The sequence below is a fragment of the Myotis lucifugus genome, unplaced genomic scaffold (assembly GCF_000147115.1).
Source record: "Myotis lucifugus unplaced genomic scaffold, Myoluc2.0 scaffold_355, whole genome shotgun sequence".
Lineage (NCBI taxonomy): Eukaryota > Metazoa > Chordata > Mammalia > Chiroptera > Vespertilionidae > Myotis > Myotis lucifugus.
Window position 1 is genome coordinate 508,550 of NW_005871403.1, and position 26,903 is coordinate 535,452.

Genomic DNA, 26,903 nt, shown 5'->3' on the forward strand with positions numbered 1-26,903 from the left:
GAGTTGACATAAAAACCAAGGACCTACAACTAAGACTAGTCTAACTAGCAAAGATAACATTAAAAATAAGAGAAATAAATAGAAGGTGAAATAGAGCTTCCCAGACAAAAAAAAACCAAACCAAAACAAAACAAAAAAACGCTAAAGGAGTTCATTACCGCAAAATTAGTATTACAAGGAATGTTAAAGAGTCTTCTTTAAGAAAAAGAAAGGAGAGAGAGAGAGAGAGAGAGAGAGAGAGAGAGAGAGGGGAACATAAGTATAAAGAGCAAAATGGAAATAGATAAGTACCTATCAATAATTACTTTAAATGTAAACAGATTAAATGTTCCAATCAAAAGATACAGGTTAGCTGAATAGATAAGAAAATAAGACCCATATATATGCTATCTACAAGAGATCTACCTCAGAACAAAAGATACACACAGACTGAAAGTAAAGAGATGGGAAAAAATATTTAATGCAACTAGAAATGAAAAAAGAAAAGCTGGGATAGCAATACTTATATCAGACAAATTAGATTTCAAAACAAAGGCCATAACAAGAGACAAAGAAGGACATTACATAATGTTAAAGGGATCAATCCAACAAGAGGAAATAACCCTTGTAAACATTTATGCATCCAACATAGGAGCACCTAAATCTATAAAGCAAATCTTGATGAACATAAAGGGAGAGCGTGACAGTAATACAGTTACAGTAGGGGATTTTAACACCCCATTAACATCAATGGATAGATCTTCTAGACAAAAAACCAACCAGGAAAAAATGGCTTTAAATAACACATTAGATCAGATGGATTTAATTGATATCTTCCGAGTATTTCACCCCAAAGCAGCAGAATATATATTCTTTTCAAGTGCATAAGGAACATTTTCCTGTGTAGACCATATGTTAGGACACAAAACAAGTCTTAATAAATTCAAGATTAGAATCATATCAAGCATATTTTCCGACCACAATGGTATGAAACTAGGTATCATTTACAAATGAAAAAAACTGGCCCTAGCTGGTTTGGCTCAGTAATAGAGCATTGGCCCATGGATTGAAGGGTCCTGGTTTGATTATGGTCAAGGGCATGTACCTCGACTGCAGGTTCCCTGGCTCTGGTCGGGGTGTGTGCAGGAGGCAACCAATCGATATGTCTGTCTCACATCGATGTTTCTCTCTGTCTCTCCATTTCCCTTCCACTCTCTCTAAAAATCAATGGAAAAATATCCTTGGGTGAGGATTAACAAAAAGAAAAAAATAGAAAAACACACAAACACATGGAGACTAAATAACATGTTACTAAACAATGAATGTGTCACCAATGAGCTCAAGGAAGAAATCAAAAGTTACCTTGAAACAAATGAAAATGAACACACAACAACCCCAAATCAATGGGGCACAGCAAAAGCAATCCTAATAGGGAAATTCACAGCAATACTGAACTACCTCTAAAAGAAAGAAAAATCTTAAGTAATCATACTTTATGCCTAAAAGAACTAGAAAAAGAACAACAAACAAAACCGAAAGTAAGTAGAAGAAAGGGAATAGTAAAGATTAAAGACATAAAGAGTAAAAAATAAAGTACAAGAAAAATAATAAATGAAACTAAGAGCTGGTTCTTTGTAAAGACAAACCAGATTGAAAACTTTTAACTAGACTCATAAGGAAAAAAAGAGAGAGGACCCAAATAAATAAAATCAGAAATGAAAGAGATGTAACAACTGACACCATAAAAATACAAAGGATTGTAAGAAAATATTATGAACAACTATATGCCAACAAATTGGACAATGTGGATGAAATGGAAAAATTCCTAGAAAGATAAAATCTTCTAAAATTAAATCAGGAAGAATCAGAAAATCTAAATAGACCATATACAAGTACTGAAATAAAAGCAGTAATCACAAAATTACCAGCAAAAGTCCTGGACTGGATGGCTTCATGGGCGAATTTTACCAAATATTCAAAGAAGTTGTAACAGGTTTCCTTTTCAAACTATTCAAAAACATTCAAGAGGAGGGAAGACTCAGAGCTCATTTCATGAGGCCAGCATGTTCCTAATTCCAAAACCAGATAAAGATACTACAGGAAAGAAAATTATAGGGCAATATCCCTGATGAACATTGATGTTAAAATCAACACAATATTAGCAAACCAGATCAAGAAATACATTAAAAAGATCACACACCATGATTAAGTGGGATTTATTCTGGTGATGCAGGGTTGCTACAATATCCACAAATCAATAAATGTGATATACTTAAAAATAAAATGAAACATAAAAAGCATATGTATGCAGAAAAAACCTTTGATGAAATCCATTGCCCAATTATGATAAAAACTCTCAGGAAAGTGGAAATAGAGAGAACATACCTCAGTGTAATAAAGGCCATATATGACAAACCCACTGGCAACATCATACTCAATGGGAAAAAACTACATTTCCCTTAAGATTGGGAATAAGATAGGGAGTCGGCTTTCACCATTCTTATTCAACATAGTACTAGAAATCCTAGCCACAGCAATCAGACAAGAAGAAATAAAAGGCATCCAAGTTGGAAAGAAAGAGTAAAACTGTTATTATTTGCAGATGACATGATACTGTATATAAAAAACTCCACCAAAAAACTGCTAAAATGGATAAATTCAGTAAAGTAGGATACAAAATTAATATTCAGAAATTGGTGACATTTTTATACACCAATTATAAACTATCAGAAAGAGAAACTAAGAAAACAATCCCATTTAAAACTGCAACAACAACCAAAAAAGGTACCTAGGAATAAGTTTAACCAAGGAGGTAAAGACCTGTACTCAGAAAATTATAAGATACTAAAGAAAGAAACTGAGGAAGATACAAACCAGTGGAAGCATATACCATGCTCATGGATAGGAAGAATTAACATCATACAAATGTTCATACTACATAAAGCAATCTATAGATTCAATGCAATTCCAACGGCATATTTCACAGAACTAGAACTATTCCAAAACTCTATATGGAACCACAAAAGACCCTGAAGAGCTTCAGTAATCTTGAGAAAGAACAAAGTTGGAGATATCATGCCACCTAATAGCAAACTACACTACAGGCTTCAGTAATCAAAGCAGCGCGGCACTGACATAAAAACAGACACATAGACCAATGGACAGAATAGAGCCCGTAAATAAACCTACAGCCTTATGGTCAGTTAACATTTGACACAGGAGGCAAGAACATACAATGGGGTAAAGATAAAACGTTACTGAGAAAACTGGACAGATATATGCAAAAAAATGAAACTAGACGCTCTTTTCACCCCGTATAAACTTAAAATGGATTAAAGATTTAAATCTTAAACTTAAAGCGATAAACATCCTAGAAGATGCCCTGCCGGCATGGCTCAGTGGTTGAGTGTCGACCTATGAACCAGGAGGTCATAGTTCAATTCCCGGTCAGGGCACATGCTCGGGTTGTGGGTTCGATCCTCAGTGTGGGGCGTGCAGGAGGCAGCCGATCAATGATTCTTTCTCATCATTGCTGTTTCTATCCCTCTCTCCTTCTCCCTTCCTCTCTAAAATCAATTTTTAAAAAAAAGTAATTTTTAAAAATCCAGAATAGGCAGTAAAATCTTGAACGTTTCTTGAAACAATATTTTTTTCTGACATATCTTCTCAGGCAAGGGCAATAAAAGAGAAAATAAATAAATGGGACTACATCAAATTAAAACGTTTTGGCACAGCAAAGGAAACCATCAACAAAATGAAAAGATAACCCACTGAATGGAAGAACACATTTGCCAATGATACATCTGATAAGGGGCTAATATCCAAAATTTATAAAGAACTTATATAGCTCAACAGCAAAAAAACAAACAATCCAATTAAAATATGGGTAAAAGATCTGAATAGGCACTTCTCCAAAGAGGACATACAGAGGCCAACAGACATATGAAAAGATGCTCATCATCACTAATCATCAGAGAGATGCAAATTAAAACCACAATGAGGTATCACTTCCCATTTGTCAGAATGGCTTCACCAATAAATCAACAAAAATAAGAGTAGGCGAGGTTGTGGAGAAAAGGGAACCCCCGTGCACTGTTGGTGGGAATGCAGACTGGTGCAGCCACCGTGGAAAGCAGTATGGAGTTACCTCAAAAAATTAAAAATGGAACTGCCGTATGACCCAGCAATCCCACTACTGGGAATTTATGCTAAGAATCCTGAAACACTGATTTAAAAGTAAATATGCACCGTGAGCCCATTGCAGTGTTATTTACAACAGTCAAGGTTTGGAGGCAGCCTGAATGTCCGTCAGTAGCTGAGAAGACAAAAAAGCTGCGGTACATTTACACAAGGGAACACTACTCGGCCATAAAAAGAAGAAAATCTTACCTTTTTGGATGGACCTGGAGAGTATTATGCTAAGTGACATAAGCCAGTCAGAGAAAGACAAATACGGTGTGTGATTTTACTCATCTGTAGAATCTAATGAACAAAATAAACAAAACAGAAACAGACTGACAGTGGTCAGAAGAAAGGGGTTTGGGGGCTGAGTGAAAATGTGTAGAGATTAAGAAAAAACCTCCAACATCTCATAGACACAGACAACCATATGGTGATTAAAAGAGGGAAAGGGGGTAGGGGAGGAAGAAGAGGGTAAAGGGATGACATAGTGACAGGAGACTTGACTTTGGGTGCATACACAATACAAATACAGATAATATATCACAGAACTGTACATTTGAAACCTATATAACTTTATTAACCAATGTCACTCCAATAAATTCAATAAAAATATTTAAAACAAAAAGGACAAATGACGAAGATCTTCGGGCGATCCGGTTTCAAGTTTCTCCCCAAGGGTCTTTCACATCCGCAGTTCCAGGATGTTCGCCATCACGCTGGCCCATGCTGGGAAGGCCGGTCTAGGCCGCCCTGAGCCTGGGCTGTTGGGCTGGCTGACGCTGAGCCAGCTGCTCCCAGAGCTCCGTGGGAATTCCAAGCCGGGACGAGAGTTCATCGTAGCTGGATGTTTCCACCAATTAAGCAAAATGATGCACCCAGCAATGATTACACAGGAGGCTGAGGCATCATGAGCAAGTAAAACGTGGCCTGCCTGCAGGGGGCAAGTGCAGTGCGCCTGGAACCGCAGAGGCCGCCACACACTGAGGGGGGTCACCGGGGCCACAGCCTGGGACCGCTAGGCCTCCAGGTGCATAGAGCCCCTCTCCACAGACCAGTGACCAGCGGATGCCACCTGCATCGGCACTGCTGGGAATTTCTTGCCGGATGCCCGATTCAGCACGAGCCAGACAACGCATAGGACACGAATGTCCGGGGACGTGCTTCGTTCAGGGGGTACGGGCCTCCCTGATGGGCCCCAAACAGTGGGAAACTACTGAGGGGTCACTTTTCAGGTGCAGACACTGGCCATCAGCAAACACCTGTGTGCGTGTGCGTGTGCGTGTGCGCAGCAGGACTTGGTTGCAGGTAATCAGATGTTGAACCAACAAAACCTGCGCTGTCCTGGTGCGTCCGGAGGGGGCGCGGGAAGCTCTCCTCAGAGGCCCCACAGAGCAGATGCAGGGCTCCCCAGGAAAGGCCCCTGACAGCGGGGCTTCCCGGGAAGCAGGGGAGTGGATTCTAGAAGGGGCAGCTTCCTTTCTCCTCTGCTGTGACACAGCCTCCGAGTGACACCTGAACAGCACACATACCTGACCAATCAGCACGCACAACTGACTGGTGCCAACCCCCCCCACCCCCACCCCCGCTAAAGTCCTCTGAGCACTGCCTCTGTGTCTCGGATACTCCCCTGGACCTCTGCGCACATGCCGAGTGGGGGGGCGGGGGCTGCTCTCCACCCATCTGCACACCTCCCGCTGGTCCTTTCTGGTAAGTTCTAGTGACGCCAGCTCAGGGCAGCTGCGTGGGGAATCACCGCCCAACAAGGACTAAGGACACGGAGACACTCGTTTGAAAACAGTCTGAATGTGCACTTGGTAGCTGGAGAAAATACTAGCAAATGTCACTGGGAAAAACTCATAATCAGACAGAAACAAAATATATTTATTAGAAATATTAGTCACATATCATACACTTTCAGTTAATCGTGCACCCAGCTCTGCTGGCCTGGCCTGCCCTGAGGACGCTCGGACCACCTGGTGAGCTTGTGCAGCAACAAGGCCACAGGTGTGTCGGCTGCATCCCACTCCCGTCGTTAACTCAGCACTCAGGGCCTCAGCAACTCTAACCGGGTCAGGGAGGCGACCTCCAGCGAACTCGGGCTTCTGGGACATTAACAACACACTCACTAGTGAACAGGCAGCCAGGCCACACCTTCACTGCATGTCCTTGGCAGTCGTCTCAAATGGCTCAGCTCTGGGAGCGGAAGAACTGGGGCTGCATTTGGCAGAGGGGTTTTCACAGACCCGAACCCTCCATCGCCGCACCCGCATCCGGTGAAAGGCCTGCCCTCGCCTCAGCGGGGAAGAGGGCGGCTGAGAACCCCTTGCCACGCCAGGCCCAGGCGGCTAAGTGCCGTGGGAAGTGCACTTTGTGTAACACCTGCGCACCAACGAAAGCTGTGAACAACAGATGGAGAAGGAATCCCGGAGGCTGCGCCCCTTTCTACAGTGAGAGGGGGCCCGGGTGGGGGAGTGTGTGTGTGCGGTTCCCCAGGACGCTACCCCGGGCGGCAAGGCTCGGCGTGCCGGAGACCAACCACAGCTCAAGGCCACGACACCAGCCGGTGCAGAGACCATACTTCTATGTCTTTTAAAAACCCCGCCTGCTCTTATGGGTCTTGCACATCACACGTGCTTTTTATATAAAAATAATACATTAAAAATAGGGTCTGCAGAACCACCAAGTACTTTTAAACGACTGAGCAGTGGCTGAAGGAAGATGGGAGAAACATGGCTGTTGTAGCCTCTGAAAACCTCAGGACAGGAAACGAAATGACACAACTCGCTGATGCCGCCTGGGTTTCTATTTATCTATTTCCCACATTCCCCTTGTGCTCTGAGCTCTCCAACTAAAAACACATTTAAAAACCCTGTTCTGTGGCTCAGCCCCGGCTGGGACAGCTTCTCCCCAGACCCTGCAGTGCCGGCCGGCCTGGCACCCAGCTGCCTGCAGGCCCCTTCCGCCCTCCACCGCGTGCCCACCAGCAACAAAATGGTAGTAAAGGAACTTCCTTGAATTATAAAAATAAGTTGGCACATGGTCTTCCTTTTGTATGGCATTCCCCCTCTTTCTAACCTGCAGAGAGCAGGACCGGCATGGAGGGAGGGGAAAGGGCCCCCCCCCCCCACCCCAGCCCCCCGCCTCCCCCCGCCCGAGCCTGTGCTGAATCACCGTGGGAGTCACTGCACCAGGCGCTGAGGGTGCTGACCCCCCTCCCATCCCAAGGCCTCAGGGTCTCTCCTGCACTAAGCCTCGAGGTGATAAGCCAGCACTGGCCGCTCACCCGCCCGGGCTCCGCCCCCACAGCGGTGGTGAGCAGGCAGAAGCAGTGGGAGAGGCAAGTGTCCCACAGGAAGCGGCCCAGCAAGGCTTTCACTTGCTCATTAGAGGAGGAGGGGACTTGTTCGGACGGCACCTCCGCCTCCACTGGACACCAAGGGCCAATGTGAAAGCAGCAACAGCACCTGCCAGGCCCCATGTGGCCACGAAGCCGCTCTCTCCTTCGGCTCAGGGACTCAGACAACACGCAGGACCCACACCTGATGGGCAGGCCAGGCGCTCCCCAGCGCCCCAGAACCTCCACAGCGTGGAGGGCGGGTGGGCCTGCCGGGTGGCCTGGAGGGAGGGCGAACTCGCCTCTCCCAGGACAGAGCTGGGCCTGGAGCTTCCGGCCCGGCTGGAACAGCGCCCCACCATGAGATTGACGTAAGCAGGGAGAGCGCTGTTGTAACACCCAGTGACCTGTGACAATGACCCTTGTCTGGGGGCACTAACACAGCTATGGGCACCTTCATTAGCAAGTGAAGGGCACTGATGAATTCACCCCGATTTACTTATGTGCACCGCACCCCACTTGCCATTTAATGTACATTTATTTGCCGCCAGGAACACCGAAGAACCACCGGTGGTTACTTGCTCAGCGTAACTCCCAGGCGAATGGGGCCGCTCGAGGGGGCTCTGCTGTCACTTAGAGTGACCCCAGAATAGCAGAGAAACTGCATTTCCACCTCTGCCCATCCTTGTTGCCATGTAAACATGAAGCCCAGCTGGAGTACTAAATGCTAAACAAGTCTAAAGTTGAAATGTTTAAATTTGCTGTCTGCCCAGTATCCCAAGAAATACACCCGTAGGCTGTTTCACTGCACAAATACCCCAAACCCCAGCAGACACAGGGATTTCACACGAGTGGCTTCCTGTCGGTTCATTCTGCACATGGGACAAGCGTGTGTGGGCGAGAATGGGAGTGGAGCAAATGGGAGGACAGATGGAGGAGGCGAAGTCACTGCAGCTTCCCTTCGGCATGAGCACAGGCAGCTGCGAGTGACCCAGTCCCAGCACTGCCACCCAGAGAACCAGGCTCCCACCTGCACCGCCGCCTGGAGAGCCAGGCTCCCACCTGCACCGCCGCCCGGAGAGCCAGGCTCCCACCTGCACCGCCGCCCGGAGAGCCAGAGCCCACCTGGAGGCCCCCACAGGACAGTGACGCGAACTACCCAGGGGCTCCTTCTCATTCTCCCATGCCCATCTTCCATCCACACAGCATGTGCAGGACAGTGGTCTCAAACTGTGACCAAGTCCTAGCTGTGCCGCTGTTACCTAGACCATAAGCGTACCACAGACGGCAGGGTTCACGTGTTCCAGGCTGCTTGAGAGCAAATGCTTATCTTTTGTTGGGTGTTTTTGGAGGGGGTGGGTGGGTAGAAGGGCAAGGTTTTTTTAAAGGCCAAAGCCGGGATGCTGGTAACGAGGGGACTGGCAGGAAGTGCTGGCTGTCCCTGGGAATCTCAGGGCGGCTCCAGGGGAGGCCACACAGCTGCACATACCACCCTGGGGTCTCCTGAGTCTGGAAGGAGGGAGGCCCTGGGAGAGCAAAGCTTCCCCAACTCACACCCCAAATGCATCTCAATTCAAGGTGGGTGCACGGTGGAGCCAGCTCTGTCTCATTTATCAGCTGGACCCCTGGATGGAACCTTCCTTTGAAACCCAGCAGCCAGGCCCTGGACGTGAGAGCAGGGCCTGTGGAGTGACCGGGGCTTCCGGGACGATGGCAGGTGGCGGCTGGCGGGCCCCGCAGGCTTAGGTCTCGAAGTACTTGTAGATCTGGGCGACGTACTGCATGACGCTCTGCCAGTCTGGCCGGTCTGTGTGCAGCATCTCGCTGAGCTCCTGCGGGAGGAAGGGAGAGGTCACGGGCGCCACACACCCTCCCTACAAAGCAGCCCGGACCCAGGCCAGGGCTGCGCTGTGAGAACCCCCCGCCCGGGGAGGCGCAGGTGCAGGCAGCACCAAGGCAGTGGGAAATGTGATCGGGGAAAAGAAAAGCTTTTTCCTCTTACTCAGAAGACACCTTCCCTTTTAAAAACATGGGACATGACCTCCACCCTGCTCACCTGTTAACAACATGGCAGCTTTAAAAAAAGTGTGAAAAGAGGAAGTCACCCTAATTCCGTTATCCTAAGGGTCTCCACTTCTCTGGGTTCCCTGTGACTGCCACACCTGCTTCCCACACTGACCTCCCACACTGCCACTGCCGCTGCCGAGGGAACTGCTGACCACTTCCCAGCACCCGGCCGCCTATGAGGACCCGGCCACCTCCCAACACCTGGCCACCTCCTAGGACCCGGCCACCTCCCAACACCTGGCCACCTCCTAGGACCCGGCCACCTCCCAACACCTGGCCACCTCCTAGGACCCGGCCACCTCCCAGGACCCGGCCATCTCCCAGGACCCGGCCACCTCCCAGGACCTGGCCACCTTCCAGCGCCCGGCCACCTCCCAGGACCCGGCCACCTCCTAGCGCCCGGCCACCTCCCAGGACCCGGCCACCTCCCAACACCCGGCCACCTCCCAGGACCCGGCCACCTCCCAGCGCCCGGCCACCTCCTAGGACCCGGCCACCTCCCAGTGCTTGAGGGGCAGCTGTGTTCACGTCATATCACACACTCTGCAATAAGCATCTTTGGGTGGTTTTGTTTCCTTCTGTTGAATTAGTGCCTTAGGATGCATTCCAAGAATGGGATTACCTCCAAATCCTCCAACCAATTTAAAATGCAAGCATTTGTTTTACCAGAATCCTGTTACCATGCAATGCTTTTTGGTTACCCCTCTGCCCCAACTTAGTCAGCAACAAGCAGGTGGAGACCAGAGGCCAGAAAGTGCCAGGCAACAGGGCTGGAAGTTGCCTGAAATCCGTGCCATTCAATGTGCTTGACAATTCACTTGGGGCTGAACTCGTATTCTCTCGTGGCCACAGGAAAGCGGGGGAAGGACCCGGAGTAAAGGCAGAAACAAGCGCAGCGGAGCGTAAGGCTGGGCTCCGCATGGCCTGGAGCCTGGCATTGCTGGCTCAACATCTCAATACAGTTCATTGATTCTGCTCCCTGGTGACACTAAGAAATGATCAGCATATCACTGGTCGTGAAAGGGGTGGAGAAGGAGTAAGTGGAACATTCTACACACATACACCTAAAAAAATTGAAAAAGAAAGTTTTCACAGAATATAAGGACAAAAAGTCTCCTGCCTAAACTACTTAAGGGAGAAATAAAACCAATTCGACACAATCTCTTCCGGGAAACAGAAGAGGACGGAACACTCCCTAATGCATTCTGTGAAGCCAGCATTACCCTAATACCAAAACCAGACAAAGACTTTACCACAAAACTACAGATCAACTTCCCACATTAATGCCGACACAAAAATCCCCAATAAAAGAAATATTAGCAGATTGAATCATGGTGAGTCGAGGCTGGCTCAGCATCCAGGAGTCAATTAGCATGATTTATACCAACAGGCTAAATAAGGAAAGCATACGCTCCTATCAACAGATGCAGAAAAGCATTACACAGACTTTAATAACCATTAATGAAAAAGCTCTAAAATCTCTAGAAATAGAAGGGAATTTACTTTACATAATACAGAATAGACACCAAAACCCACAAGTGGACGTCATACTTAGTGGTGAGGAACGGAAAACTTTCCTCTAAGGTCAGGAGAAGGGACAGGCAGGCGGTCCTCTCCCCTCTCCTACTCGACCCTGTGCTGAGCGTCCTTGCCGGTGCCACGCGGCCGGAGAGACCCTGAAGGCACACAGGCTGGCAGGGAAGAACCGAATGTCTTCACGTGCTGACGCATGACTGTCTATGGGCAGCACGGCCCCGGTGGGCACGCGCTCGCCGGCCCTCCGCAGTCCCAGCAGCGATGCGCGAGCCTGCCTCACCTGTGTCACGCGATGGGCTGGAATGCTTGCTAACTTTTGGGGAAGAGAGTAGTGCTTTCACTTTTAAAAAATCTCGTCCTTACTCATACGCTACACCCAGAAACCTGTATTTAGCTGCAGGTACACATATAAGTGAGCACTTTTCTGACTCACAAGCTTGGGATGGGTATTGTGTCCATTCTGATGGGATGCATTTTAAAAGTGTCAGGAGTAATTATATTATTTTCCAATCCACATCAAGATAGTGAATAAAAAATTAATAACATAGGAAGTTTCTATTCTGTTGATGACAGGAACTGGTGAAATTGCTCACAAACATCCCTAAATGCTTCTGAGATTAATCATGCTGTCAGCAGCTCCTCACAGGCCTCGGAAAATGGAATTTATGACTCTGACAATTAGGCCAATGCAATGACAGCCCTGGGGCTGTCAGTGTCAGCTGTGCCTCATGGCTTTGATTTTTACTGCATCTCATGCATTGAAAGGTTGCTGGTTCAATTCCCAGTCAGGGCACATGCCCAGGTTGCGGGTTCAGTCCCCAGTCAGGCACGCACGTACGGGAGGCAACCAATTAATGTTTCTCTTTCTCGCTCCCTTCCTCTTTCTCTAAAAAACCAATACAAACATATTTACAAAAGGACTTAGAAAAGCCTCTCTAAATCATACGTGGTTTGACCAACTGGATAATTTTGTATTAGAGATCATGAGTAACACATCTTCAACAAATGTATTTCTATGTTCTGTAAGAAACTGTTAGTAGACGACATAAAGTTCTTCCTCACATAATTAGACTGAAATATAACAAGGATACAAAATAGGATACTTACCAGGCTGGGCTTAATGCCTACACTTTCGGCTGCTTCAAATGCCAACAAGAGATTCCTTTTCTAAGGTGAAAAGACAGAGAAACTGGAATTATCAACTAAAAACATACAGCTTTTGCTAAGACCACCACTGACACTCCTATATAAAAAACCCACTCCTACTTAAAAATTTAAGCCAAATATACAAACAATGGTCTCAGTATAAGAAAAAAAATTGTCAGGTTATAAATGTCACTAAAAATGACATTACTGACTCCTGACTATCAGATACATTTTTATTAATTCTGTTATTTTTTACTTTGTCTAGATACAGGGCATATACTTCTGCTGTGTGTCAACAGTTGTTTGCTGAATCATGGTGCTATATTAAAACTATCAAAGTCATGTGTACACACAGTTACATATAACCAAGTGGGAAGCTGCTCTTCCCCCGTCCTGGGTCCTGGGTCCCGGGAGAGCCTCTCTGATGCCTGTCCCTGGTTCTTCGGCGACACCTCCACAGCTCGGCGACACCCGCACACACTGTTCCTTGATTTCTAAAATAACACCTCCTCCCGGAATAAGTGAGGACTCAGGTGTCATGCACCTCTCCCTTTTCTTCCTTATAGCCACATGGCTACTTTTCGTTCTTTTATGAGTTATGTTTGTGACTTTAAATAATACCCTTATATCTCCATTTCTTATTCCATCAATTATGGACAGCACTTCCTCACTCCACTGTACACAATGAGGAAGTTCCTTCATCTTGTCAGGTTTTACTTTTTAAATTATTGAAACTGATAACACTCAGTTCCTTTTTTATAACCACATTTAAGCCTTCTCTCCTCTCTTAACAGGATAATTCTGAAAACCAGAACCAACCAACAGCACTGACCAAGCAGTGCACCCCAACTGCACTTCCTTCTCGACAGTCCGTCATGGTGCTGTGTCACTAACGCATTTCCCGCAAAGGGTTCTCCTGTGACCCAGCCCTGTCACCACCCTGTGAATCTTCAGGCTGGAGTCGTTCAGAACCCCATGCCACTTCCGCACAATCCCTGGCAGGGCGTACTCTGGCTTCCTTCTGAAGAAGGGGGTGGGACAGGCTCATTTTCTGGAAATATTCACGTAGAACAGTTCCCTCTGTACCCTCACACGTGGTCAATAACGAGGGTGAAAATAATCTTCCCTGGAATTTTAAAGGTCCTGCGCCATAATAATTTTCCCCTAATTTGTTGCTTCTTTGTGAGACTCTTTCTGGTTGTTCTTGATGTTTCTTCATCTGGATACATTTAAGAATCACTGGGTCATGCGTCCCCCCTCCATAATTTATCTGAAAGTCATTAGGATTACATTTAATGACCTTAGTAAAGTAAGTGTAATTGGGAGGCAAGTGTTTCTGTACATATTCATGTTTTATGTTCCAGTAGACTTTGCAATTTTAACCATTTAGACTTTGTACATGTTCCGTGCCCACGGCCTGCACCCGCTGCCCTGCCCGCACATCTGGTGCCTGGAGACTGAGGCTCCAGCGCTGGGTGCCAGGCCCAGGGAGCCCGTTCCTCCCCCGCAGCCGGGGGTTTGCCAAGCTGGTCATCTGCGGTCAGCAGGCCCAAGCGCCAGCGCTCTTCCTCCAAATGAAGGGCAGTGAGTGGGCATGAACTGGGCGCCTGCCATGTTTCCACACACACTCCGAGCTGTGGAGAGAGGAGCAGCCAGTGGGCTCCTGGCTCGCTCTAACTCCGCCGGACTGTGGCTGCATTCTCCTGTTCGGGCGCTAATGAGGCCTCGGTCCTTACTTCTAAAATCCTTTTGGTTAGTTTTGGGGAGGAGAGGTTTTGTAAGCCAGATTTAGGCTACCCCTAATGCAAACTGCTTTCTAAAATGTTAGAGCAATTTCCAATTTCAGCAAAAATGTATGTGCCCACTTTCCCACACCCTCACCTGTACAGAACATTATGATTTTCAAAAGTCCCTGCCACTGTGACAAGCTAAAAAGAATATTTTATTGTTTTAACTTGCATTCTTCTATCACTAATAAGTCTAAGGAACAGGTGTTTCTAAGCCTGAGGTTTTATACGGGGTCCCCCAAGGCCCCGCCGCTGGGTTCTGATGTACCTGCTGTTGTTTTCTAAGCAGAGAGCAACGAGGAAGAAGTGGTTAACGGGAAGCACCGTCTCAGAACACCGGGAACTGTGCAGTGTGTCACGGAGCATTAGGGAGAGGGGTGACCACATGTTACCCTAATTCTCTTCATCAGAGCACTGCCCCGGGCACTGCGGGAGGCCCTTAGGAGAGACCACTGCTGGGGACACAGAGTATGCCCAGGCAGAAGCGGTGCCCACAGAGGCAGCGCAGGGAGCACTAGGCCTGCGCCCATGGAGGCCAGTGCAGGGAGCACCGGGCCTGCGCCCACAGAGGCAGCGCAGGGAGCACCGGGCCTGCGCCCACGGAGGCAGCGCAGGGAGCACCGGGCCTGCGCCCACGGAGGCAGCGCAGGGAGCACCGGGCCTGCGCCCACGGAGGCAGCGCAGGGAGGACCAGGCCTGCGTCCACAGAGGCAGCGCAGGGAGCACCAGGCCTGCACCCACAGAGGCAGCGCAGGGAGCACCGGGCCTGCGCCCACGGAGGCAGCGCAGGGAGCACCGGGCCTGCGCCCATGGAGGCAGCGCAGGGAGCACCGGGCCTGCGCCCATGGAGGCAGCGCAGGGAGCACCGGGCCTGCGCCCACGGAGGCAGCGCAGGGCGAGAAGAAAGCGCCGCTTCATCAGTCCTGTCCGGAGGACAAGAGCAGTCCTGGAACCTTCCTGTTCTAGGATAGTGCACTCACCTGAAATGATGGGAGAAAGAGTCCCAAGTCCAGAATTTCTCCTCTCCTTACTATTTCATCTCAGACATAAACACACTTCATTCTATCACCTGAGCGTTCAACGTAAGTGGAGGTTTCGTCTGCTGACCGACAATATGCGTTTGATTGAAAAAGGCCACACCTTCCACGGCCTACAGCTCTCACCCTGTGACTGTCGACCTCTTCAGTGTGTGGAAGGGGTCCTCGCTAGTTTTACGAGAAATTCCTTCTCATGCACATCGTCTGGCTTGACTGTGTCCGTCGGGGAGGACCAGCTCGCGTTCTGACTTTCCGGGCTATCAATGGCTACACCACACAATTCCTAGGTTTGCCTTTAGTCGGGCGTTACAGCACAGGCCTCTCTTGATGCCCTTTCTGACATGTTGCTACACCAACCCCCATCTAGGCAGCTACACTTCACTCATCTTAACGTCGCAGGAGGCCCAGCTGGCGTAGCGCATTGGATGAGCATCAACCTATGAACCAGGACGTCACAGTTAGATTCCCGGTCAGGGCACATGCCCGGGTTGTGGGCTCAATCCCCAGTGTGGGGGTTGCAGGAGGCAGCCCGTCAATGATTCTCTCTCATCAATGATTCTCTCTCATCATTGATGTTTCTCTCTCTCTCTCTCTCTCTCTCTCTCACTCTCCCTCTCCCTTCCTCTCTGAAATCAATACAAATATATTTTTAAAATGTCAGAGGGGTACGTTTCATTCAAATTACCTTGCCCCCTTGGAAACCCAGCTTCAAATCTGCCTCCTTTAGGAAAAGCGTCCCTGGCCGCCCTCCCCCCCAGCCGGATCCCAGAGGCTCACCGTACTCAGCGCACACTGTGGGCTGGATTTGCTTGTGTTTACACATCGTTTTGAAAACATTTATGAGTAACTTTAATACGTTTACGGCAAGCTGGCCGTAAGCCGCCCTCAAGCATGCTCACCGCAGCAGGCAGTGGGCAAGTGACCCCACCGGAGTGCAGCTGCCTTCCTCTGGGAGTGGGGGGGTCACCGGGGAACAGCTGAGGCCTGGGAGGCGAATGCTGCTCTGACAGGAGGCTGGGAGCCACAGGCCCCACAAGGGCTCCAGCTGCCTGGAGCGACTCCTCCACCTCCGCACACCTGACAGCAGCGCGGACTCCGGGAGAGGAGGCTGTGCCAGGACCCTGCAGCTGAGCACTGGGCAGTCTGGGAGCCCCACCCCACCCGACCCGCAGGGCGCTGGGGAGACCACACAACCCAGCGCCAGGAAGCGCCTCCTGCGCTCAGAGCACCATGTGCAGCACACACTCGGGCTCCTCGTTTCCCCACAGTCCTCACCGACTGGGGGCAAAGAGCCTGGGGGTGCGGCGCCTGGGACGAGCACCCACACTCTCAGGAAGGCACCGGTGGGTACAGTGTGGTAAGTGCCAAGGCTCACACTCACACCCTCTTAGCGAGGTCTCCCGATCGCTTTGGGTTGTGTTACTCCCATTGTTTACTCAGTTATCTTCGTGACGTCACACGGAAAAGGCAGAGCCTGAAAAATGAGGGGCAGGAGGGGGATGGCGCCGAGGTCGCTGCTGGACGGGGCTTCGCTGTGAGGGCTGCGACCGCCCCGCCTGGTGGTCCCCCCCTGTGCCCTGCGGACGCCCTCGCTCACCCCTCTACCCCGCAGGCTCCTGGATCTGCCCTCCTGCTACTGACAGACGCTGGGCTTTAGAAGCAGAAATGTTATCTGGTCCTCGTCCACAGGCCCCTAAACCCTTGTGATCTCTTATATTGGAGCCATGGGGGTGCCTAGAGCATGTTACAGTGTGTGTTTCATCTCGGTTCCAAGGCTTCAGAGCGAGGAAGGTGAAAGGGTCTGAGAGCACGCGCGGGGGGTCCCACGCGGCCCACGCCCGGTATCGGAATCCTGGTTTCTACTCCACCCCAGCGTGTTCCAGAGAAGCAGGGGGCGATGGGGCTTACCTTCTCCTGACTGCTCAGCTCCTGGTACGGGATGTGGGCAGGCAGGTAGGTGTGGAGGAGCGCGCAGAAGGCCAGGCCGTCGCTCCAGCTGCTGCTGAAGTTGGTGATGTCGATGTTCTGTGGGGAAAGCAGCGTTACTGTCAAACTGCATCACAGAATCTGAACGAGACTGTGCCAGGGCGGCAGCCGTCGCTGGGCTTGCTGTGGGCAAGACAAGACACGACGCAAGTCTGCTGGGAGTGCCTTTAACTTTGGTACCAGAACAGCATGCTGCGGCCCAAATCTGCTCACAGGACAGCATGAGGAAAAGGCTGTAGAACTCACACACCCGGGATTTCTGTCTGCCTCTGGCGGATGGGAGGCCGACCACCTGACTAGCTCTGCACGTCCCAGTGTTGCCAGGGACGTTGCTAGGGACGGGCAACCCCATTATCAATGGCTGGACCAGGACAGCCCCTCAGGGCCAGCCTGGCCGCTCCTACGCCACACTCTCTCCTGCAGCGGGCGGCTTCCAGCAGGACACACGCCAGTGCTCAGCCTCACCTGCTAGCACACCACGCACGGGACCCTGGGGCTCATGGGGCAAGGAGCTCCCTGCAGGACAGGCAGGAGCCCCGGGAATAATGACAAACCCAAGGCCAGCTCCATACGGCAGTCCTCGGGGGTGACGGGTTCCCACGGTCCCCCGGGGTTCTGGGAGCCGGGTGCGCCTCCACCTCTAAATCCTCACCCCGGTCACCACTGCTGCTTTCTCCCGACTCTGCTGATCCTAACAGCATTTCTTCCCGGCTCACAAAGCTCGTCCCAAACGAAACGTCAGGTTCCAGGCCCTCGACCCCTTTCCCGCGCAGGCTGAGGTGACTGGCTGCGTAAAGGCAGGATGCAGCCTGTGCCAGGGCCGGGGAGGGGTACGCAGTCCCGCTGCTCTGAGCACTTCTGCTCCGACCACAGGACTCGGGGAGTGGGGGGCTCCTTCCTGCCCTCTCCCCGCAGCCGCTGGGGAGGCAGGGGGCTCTGCCTCCTCAGAACCGCGGGAGGTAGGCAGCCACACCAGCCACCGAGAGGGGAGGCGGTGATGGCCAGTTTTCTGGAGTGGACCTTGGCTACTTCTCCCCCAGCTCGAGCCCAATGCAAGCTTCCCGCCCCCAGTCCGCACTGCCCTGGACGGCAACCCGTGGTCTGCAGAGGCAGTGGCACTAGAGGGGCAGGTGTGAGGGGAGCAGGCCAGGAGGCCCAATCGCACGGGAGACGTACAGAATTCTCAGTGTGTGTAAGGACGGAAACGTGGCCCAGTGGCCCAGAGGCTGAGCATTGACCTATGAATCAGGAGGTCACGGTTCGATTCCCGGTCAGGGCACATGCTCGGTTGCAGGCTCAATCCCCAGTGTGGGGCAGTGCAGGAGGCAGCCAATCATTGATTCTCTCTCATCACTGATGTTTCTATCTCTCTCTCCCTCTCCCTTCCTCTCTCTAAAATACACACACACACACACACACACACACACATTAGGTCCTCGGGTTATGTCGGAGATCTGTTCCTACGGCATGACATAACATCATTTTCACCGTAGGTCAGAACCCACCTACATAAGCACCTACGTCATTCACATGGAGCACATACACAGCAGTAATGAAATGAAACAGTAAAAAAAATTTAAAAGAAAGATAATAATTCCTGACCTTTACTTGTGGTAAATAAATAACAACATAAGGCATATATGTACATATGTCAAAATGACAAACTTTTTTTTTATAAATAAATGGGAGATAGCGACATAACCACGAAACGACATACTTCAAGTCCGACGTATTCCTGAGGACTGTCTGTATATCTCTATATATATGTGTATATAAATATCTAATATGAAAAGTGTTCCCTCGGGAGTTTGACCGGAGACAGGGAGTTCAATCGCTCACTATGACATGCACTGACCAACAGGGGGTGGCGCGGGACATGGTGGGCGACCAGTGGTGGCAGCGGGGCGCTGAGGGAGTGAGGGAAGGAGAAGGCGGGGAGGCGGGGAACCGCGTGGTGGCGGCACGTGGGCGGCAAGGGAAGGAGGAGGCGGGAGGCAGGGTAACTTGATCGGCCCTGATCGCTGGCCAGGCCTAGGGAACCTACCTGTGCATGAATTTTGTGCACCGAGCCTCTAGTATATCTATCTACTTATATAAAAACCCTGAGTGTAACATCACGACCTGAGGCGCGACCAACCGGAAGGAAGTCAGTCCTGCAGGGGTTGTCTTGGAAATGGCTGCACCCTCCCCCAAGCTGTTTCCTGGAGCTGTTTCCGGTAAGGGTGAGGTTTGAGGCAGGAACCAGCCCTCGGAGCATGGAGGCATATCTTTATAAAGTGTGCCGCGCCAGCACAGCCAAGGGTGAACCTGAGTGGGGGTGGCTGAAAGGCTTAGAAAAGACAGACAAGGGAATGAAAGCTGGGTCTCGGTGGGACGCTGCTTCTCTGAGAGACAGCGACCACGCCCACAGCCGTGTCTTTATTTTATAGCAGATGCCATGAGGCAAAGTAAGGGAGTGACCAAGATGTTTACAACATTCTCCTGGGTTTCAATCCTACTCAACTACATGCACCTGAACTCTATCAAGCCGACATTACTCAGGCACGTGGGGCCATGTGTTTGGACCATAGGTTCAAGCTTACAACTATAGCTGTTGGCTATAATTGTGCTGGGAGGGCCCTGCCCTCCAAGCTGGGGCTTGCACGTGGCAATGAGAGAACTGTGCCCTCTCATCAGTCCAAGGCTTGAAGCTGTCCAAAACACTGTAGCGGCTCCCCACAATAAAGGTTTAATACATTATATTAGAGGTTGTGGTGGTACTGTTTTACACACAGCATCTACAGGAATTGCTGCAATTTACTTCTCGATGGAAGAACCTTTCATTCCCAATATAAATGACCAATTCCATTAAATGAAACTTCAATTTCTAGACTCGATATAAACAGTGAAGTTGCTAAAACTATTAAAAAGGCCCAACTTCTCATTATTGATGAATGCATCATGGCATCCAGTCATTCTATAAACACCATAGACAGATTACTAAGAGAAATTATGAATTTGAATGTTGTATTTGGTGGGAAAGTTCTCCTTCTTGGAGGGGATTTTTGACAATGTCTCAGTATTGTACCACATGCTATGGGATCGGCCATAGTACAAATGAGTTTAAAGTACTGTAATGTTTGGGGATGATTCAGAAAGTTCTCTCTTAAAACAAATATGAGATCAGAGGATTCTGCTTATAGTGAATGGTTAGTAAAACTTGGAGATGGCAAACTTGATAGCAGTTTTCATTTAGGAATGGATATTATGGAAATCCCCTGTAAAATGATTTGTAATGGATCTATTATTGAACCTACCTTTGGAAATAGTATATCTATAGATAATATTAAAAATATATCTAAACATGCAATTCTTTGTCCAAAAAAATGAGCACGTTCAAAAATTAAAGGAAGACATTTTGGTTATACTCGATGGAGATTTTCACACATATTTGAGTGATGATTCCATTGATTCAACAGATGATGCTGAAAAGGAAAATTTTGCCATTGAATTTCTTAATAGTATTCCTCCTTTGGGAATGCTGTGTCATAAATTAAAATAGAAAGTGATGCAATCATCATGCTATTGAGAAATCTCAATAGTAAATGGGGTCTTTGTAATGGTACCAGATTTATTATCAAAAGATTATGACCTAACATTATCAAAGCTGAAGTATTAACAGGATCTGCAGAGGGAGAAGTTGTTCTGATTCCAAGAATTGATTCATCCCCATCTGACACTGGCCTCCCATTTAAATTGATTCGACGATGGTTTCCTGTGATGCCAGCATTTGTGATGACTATTAATAAATCACAAGGACAGAGTAGGCATATTCCTACCTGAACCCGTTTTCGCACATGATCAGTTATATGTTGCTTTCTCTCGAGTTTGAAGAGCATGTGACGTTACAGTTAAAGTTCTAAATACTTCACAAGGAAAATTAGTCAAGTACTCTGAAAGTGTTTTCACTCTTAATGTGGTGTACAGGGAGATATTAGACTAAGTTGAATCACTTTATCAGTCATTGTTTGCATCACTGTTGTTTTTATATCATATTTTTGTTGTTTTTATATCATGTTTTTGTTGTTTTCATATCATGTTTTGTCGTTTTTATATCATGCCTCTGTTGCTGTTATATCCTTTTGTTACTGTTTATTAATAAATTTATATATTATTTTCATATACATTTTACTAATTTCCTTTCATCTCTCACACTTCTATTATACAGAAAGGGCAAAGAGCAATATTAAAATATTTCTGCTAATTAATTCCCCTTTAATGTGCACGAATTTCGTGCACCAGGCTACTAGTATCTACACAAATAAAAGAGAAACATGGTAATTAGCGTACGACCGCTACCCTTCCCATTGGCTAATCAGCATATCCTTATGCAAATTAACTGTCAGCCAAGATGGCAGCAGGCAGCCATGCACTGAAGCGAACAGGGAGGCTTGCTTGCTCCAGTGATGGCAGACTCCAACGTTCCCCGCCTGACTTGCCGGCCTCTGAGCTGCAACTCTAAAAAACAGGGTAACAAATATAGAAGCTAAACAAAACCCCAGAAACCAGCTTTCAGTTAGCCGGGCTTCAGCCAGCCGGACCGCAACATTGTATCAAATACAGAAGGTAAAGGCCAGAAACCTGCTTTCAGCAGCCAAGGCCTCAGAGCTAAAGCTGGCCCAGAATAGAAAAAAGAAAAAGAAAAAAAGGAGCAGTTGGGAGCTTCAGTCACCCGCCAGCCGGAAAACAGCCCTCAGCCCCTTAGCCAGACTGGCCAGGCACCCCAGTGGGGACCCCCACCCTGATCCAGGACACCCTTCAGGGCAAACCAGCCGGCCCCCACCCATGCACCAGGCCTCTATTCTATATAGTAAAAGGGTAATATGCCTCTCGGCATCGGGATCAGCGGAGCAGCGAGGCCTCCCGGCACCGGGATCAGCGTGACGGGGCAGCGCCCAAACCCCCTGATCGCCCTGCGGCTCTGTGTGTGACAGGGGGCGGGGCCACAACCTCCCTATCTGCCCTGCTCTGTTCGTGACAGGGGAAGGCGCCCCAGCCCCCTGATCAGCCCTGCTCTGTGCCTGATAGGGGGGAGCTCCCCAATCCCCTGATCACCCTGCGGCTCTGTGTGTGACAGGGTGCGGCGCCCCAACGCCCCCCCCCCCCCACGGGCCCTGCTCTGTGTGTGACAGGGTAGAGCCATAATCTCTCCATCGGCCCTGCCCTGAGTGTGACAGTTGCGGCGCCCAACCCCCTGATCGGCCCTGCTCTGTGGGTGATAGAGGGTGGCGCCCCAACCCCCCTCCTCGGCCTTGCTCTGTGTGTGACAGGGTAGAGCCATAACCTCCCCATAGGCCCTGCCCTGAGTGTGACAGGGTGGAGCGGCCCCAACCCCTGATCCGCCCTGCTCTGTGTGTGACAGGGGGCGGTGCCCCAACTCCCCTATCGGCCCTACTCTGTGAGTAACAGGGGGGAGCTCCTAAACCCCCTGATTGGCCCTGCCCTGTGCATGACAGAGGGGAGCTCCTCAACCCCCTGATGGGCCCTGCTCTGTGCATGACAAGGGGGAGCTCCCCAAGCCCCTGATCGACCCTGCTGTGTGTGTGACAGGGTACGGAGCCCCAACCCCCCTGATGGGCCCTGCTCTGTGAGTGACAGGGGGCAGCGCCCCAACCCCCTGATCGGCCCTGCTCTGTGAGTGACAGGGGGCAGCGCCCCAACCCCCTGATTGGCCCTGCTCTGTGCGTCACAGGGGGTGGCGCCGCAACCTCCCCATCGACCCTGCCTTGAGTGTGACAGGGAGCGGTGCCCCAACCCCCCAATCGGCCCTACCCTGAGTGTGACTGAGGGTGGCATCGCAACCTCCCGATCCGCCCTGCTCTGTGCATGACAGGGGGCGGCGCCCCAACTCCCCAATCAGCCCTGCTCTGAGCCTGACCAGGGGCTGCACCTAGGGATTGGGCATGCCCTCTGCCACCCGGGAGCAGGCCTAAGCCAGCAGGTCGTTATCTCCCGAGGGGTCCCAGACTGTGAGAGGGCACAGGCCGGGCTGGGGGACCCCCCCTCGCCCTTCCCCCCCGAGTGCACAAATTTTTGTGCACCGGGCCTCTAGTATATATATAAAAGCCTAAGTGACCAACCATTTGACCGGTAGCTATGACACACACTGATCACCAGGGGGCAGATGCTCAACGCACAGGCATGGAAACATGGAACAGACTTATAAATCTCAGAGAGAAGGGGGAAGGGGGGAGGGTGGGAAGAGATTAACCAAAGATCTTATATGCATACTAGGGGCCTGGTGCACAGATTGCAGGGACCGGGCCAAAACCAGCAGTCCGACATCCCCCAAGGGGTCCCAGATTGCAAGAGGGTGTAGGCCAAACCAAGGGACCCCACCGGTGCACAAATCCATGCACCTGGCCTCTAGTGTACATAATAAAAGCCTAAGTGACCATTACAGTGGAACAACCAGAACAACCGGTTACTATGATGAGCACTGACCACCAGGGGGCAGATGCTCAATGCAGAGCTGCCCTTGGTGGTCAATGGACTCCCATAGGGGGAGCACCACTCAGCTAGAAGCCAGGCTCAAGGCTGACGAGCGCAGCAACGGTGGCAGGAGCCTCTCCCGCCTCCGCTAAGGATCAGTGAGCTGAGTGGTAAGGAGCAGTGAGCCGAGCAGTAAGGAGCAGGCAGGCGGTAAGGAGCGAGGGCTCCCAGACTGCGAGAGGGCGCTCGCCGGGCTGAGGGACCCCCCAGTGCACAAATTTCGTGCACCGGGCCTCTAGTATATATATAGATATATATAAAAGATGGAAATGTGTAATAAACATATGGTTTAATATGTTTCTTCTCAGGTTTCCTGAGGGTTTTGGAAGCAAATGGCCTATAGTCTTGTTTGAGCTTTTCATCTGGAATTTCCCATTTCAGCTTAAGCTTCCTGGCCCTGAATGGCAAGGCAAGTCCAAGGCCTCATTTCACAGGAAAGAAGCTGTGGCCAGAGGAGGTGGCTGCCCAGCGCATACGGCTCTCCACGCAGTCTCCTCCACCAAACCTCCCTGCTTCCAGCCGGAGCCAGGAGGGCCGCGCCCGGACGCCCAGAGCCGCGCTTTCAGGAACATGCCTGCCTCCGGCTGCGCTCAGCTGCACTCAGCCGGGAGGCTCCAGCAGAAGCGCCGCACACCACAGCGCTGGCGCTCTGGTTTCATGACGCAAGCACAGCCGAGCGGTAAGAGGTGCTGAGCTCTGCACTCCGTGGAGTCTGAGTGCCTGGGGGGCCGGCTCCCTGTTCAGAGTGAATGGCATGGCTGGACCCTGGGAAGCTGGTCACTGGAGTTGGGGGCTTCAAAAGTCTTCCTGGGTCCAACAGCTCCCTGAGGCCTGGATGCTGCTTTAAAAGCAGGAAACACTTTGATTTTACAGTTTCCAAAGAGTTCTGTCTGTTACAAAAAGCAGAGGAACAGGTGGGGGCTAAAACCTACCCCTTCCCTCAGAGTCTCAGCATTGAAACAGGTGTGTGGGCATCAGGCCCGGGGGGCGCGAGGAGCAGGGCCAGGCGGCCGCAGGAAGTAGGCGTCACAGCTCTCCAAGGCCGAACCCCTTCCTTCCTTTCTTTGCCCACAGAGGTGCTCTGAGACCCATTCCCACACCCCTCTAACCTACGGTGCTGTGGCTGGGGGAGGCAAGCCAGGCGTTATTCCTGGTGACACCTGTTTGTGGCTATTGCTCATGGCGGAGGCCGAGGCACCTGCATAACCAGGCGGGCACTACACCGACAGCAACCTCCTGAGGAGTGTGGGCGCGGTGCTGCTGTTTCCAACAGAGGCCCCACCCCATTTCTTTATTTACTTTAAAAAATACATGTTTTTATTGATTTCAGAGAGGAAGGGAGAGACAGAAACATCAATGATGAGAGAGAATACTGATCGGCTGCCTCCTGCACACCCCATACTGGGCATCGAGCCCGCAACCGGGAATCGAACCATGACCTCCTGGTTCATAGGTCAACACTCAACCACTGGGCCATGCCAGCCGGGTGGAAAGGCCCCATGTTAAACAGAAAGCCAAATGCTCCATGGTCAAGATGAAGTCCCTTCAATGGTGGTGGTGAAAGCAGAGACATGGCTGAGCGTCCGTGACGTGCCTGTCCTGCCCCTCCTCCAACCTTAGGGCCACCACTCACAGTGGGCCCTGCCTGTCCCTGCCTCTCCTCCAACCTCCAACCTCAGGACCCCGCTCTCTGTGGGCCCTGCCTGTCCCTGCCTCTCTCCAACCTCCAACCTCAGGACCCCGCTCACGGTGGGCAGTGCCTGCCTGTGGATGAGGAAGCTGAAGCCCTATGGCTGGTGTGAGTCAGGATGGAACCCAGTCCGTCAAACTGCAAAGCACATTCCTGTTTGCTGTGCCTCCTTCTTCTCTCTCTCTGCCTCCCCCTCGTCTCCATTCCTTCACAATTTATACCAGAAGCTTCTAATGCCTGATAAACATGGAAACACTTTATACACACACCTCCTGTACCATGCATGCTACGAAACACCATTTTTCTTTTTCTTTTTTATTATTTTTAAAAAATATATTTTATTGATTTTTTACAGAGAGGAGGGGAGAGGGATAGAGAGTTAGAAACATCGATGAGAGAGAAACATCGATCAGCTGCCTCCTGCACACTCCCTATTGAGTATGTGCCTGCAACCAAGGTACATGCCCTTGACCGGAATCGAACCTGGGACCTTTGAGTCCGCAGGCCGACGCTCTATCCACTGAGCCAAACTGGTTAGAACTCTATTTTTTTTATTGTTGACATTATCACAGATGACCCCATCCCCTCATTTTTCTTTATCTGCACAATTTTCAGAAGCATTCTGAGAGGCCAAATGGACCCGAGGAGTCCCCAGTATTTTCGTTAACTGCCATTTAAGAACAGTTTTTGACCTATAAGTGTAATAGTTTGAAATTATTCGCTAGGATATAAAATTGGGTGAGATCAAAGCCAGGGTTGAAAATCAACCAAAATGACTTCCAGCCTCAGGAGCCCACAGCCCCACTCCTGCCGGGGACACGGCGCACCGTGCCCAGCCCCACGCCCCACAGCAAGGCCGGCAGGGCCGCACACGGGAGAGACCGGGCCTGTCCCTCGAAGAAAGGAACACGAGACCCACTCAGGTCGTGAGCCAGCCCCGGCCAGGAAAGGCCCCTCCTACATTCGCCACGGGAGGCCTGCGGACTGCTCCCACGCTGGCAGAGGGAGGGCAGCCATGACTGTGATATTACATTCATTCCAGGAACATTATGCCATCGAATGGGGACTCTCCCCTCCTACTTCTGGGGCAATGGGAGATACCTGCAATACCACCAACAATGACCCCAACATGCCAACCAACCCACCACCTCTCCCCTCTCACTTCTGAGCGCAGCAACCCCATCGCGAGTTTCCTGAAGCAGAGAGACTTGAAAATCTCTAAAATTCTAGCTGGACACAAGTGTTCAATCAATAATCCCCAAGTCAACACAGCTGGCTGGACAATGCAAATGTGTGTGCGCCTGCGGCGCCTCAAACGCGGTGGGTGGTGAAGGCCAGCCTGCAGGGCACCGTCCGTCCTGCGCTCACTGAGGGCACACTGGGGAGCACTAAGGCTCGCTGTGGTGAATGAGCAGCGAGCGGGCAAGGCAGCACAGTTCTGGAAGGCTCAGGGAAGAGAGGAGATGATTCATGCTTTACCAGATCTTTCTCTCCCTGCACATCATCTGAACTACTGGTCACTGTGGACCTGTCTTGCCATGACCTGAGCGGTATTGTGGACTCTCATCCGCACACCCAGGGTTGCAGGGAGAGCTGCACTGAGCAGGGGGAAGGGCAGCAAGGACCAA

At 50.5% G+C, this 26,903-nt stretch overlaps 1 protein-coding gene across 1 annotated transcript in view; it reads right to left on the reverse strand.

Moving 5' to 3' along the window:
• Nucleotides 1–7,307: 7,307 nt before the first annotated feature.
• SPECC1 (sperm antigen with calponin homology and coiled-coil domains 1) overlaps nucleotides 7,308–26,903 on the reverse strand; it is a 98,066-nt gene continuing 78,470 nt past the window's right edge. The window contains exons 11-13 of the mRNA XM_023764858.1: nucleotides 16,977–17,093; nucleotides 12,206–12,265; nucleotides 7,308–9,327 (exon numbers count right to left, since the gene is read on the reverse strand). Of these exons, the coding sequence (XP_023620626.1) occupies nucleotides 9,238–9,327; nucleotides 12,206–12,265; nucleotides 16,977–17,093 (267 nt within the window). The 3' untranslated portion in view covers nucleotides 7,308–9,237. The remainder of the gene's footprint in view (nucleotides 9,328–12,205; nucleotides 12,266–16,976; nucleotides 17,094–26,903) is intronic.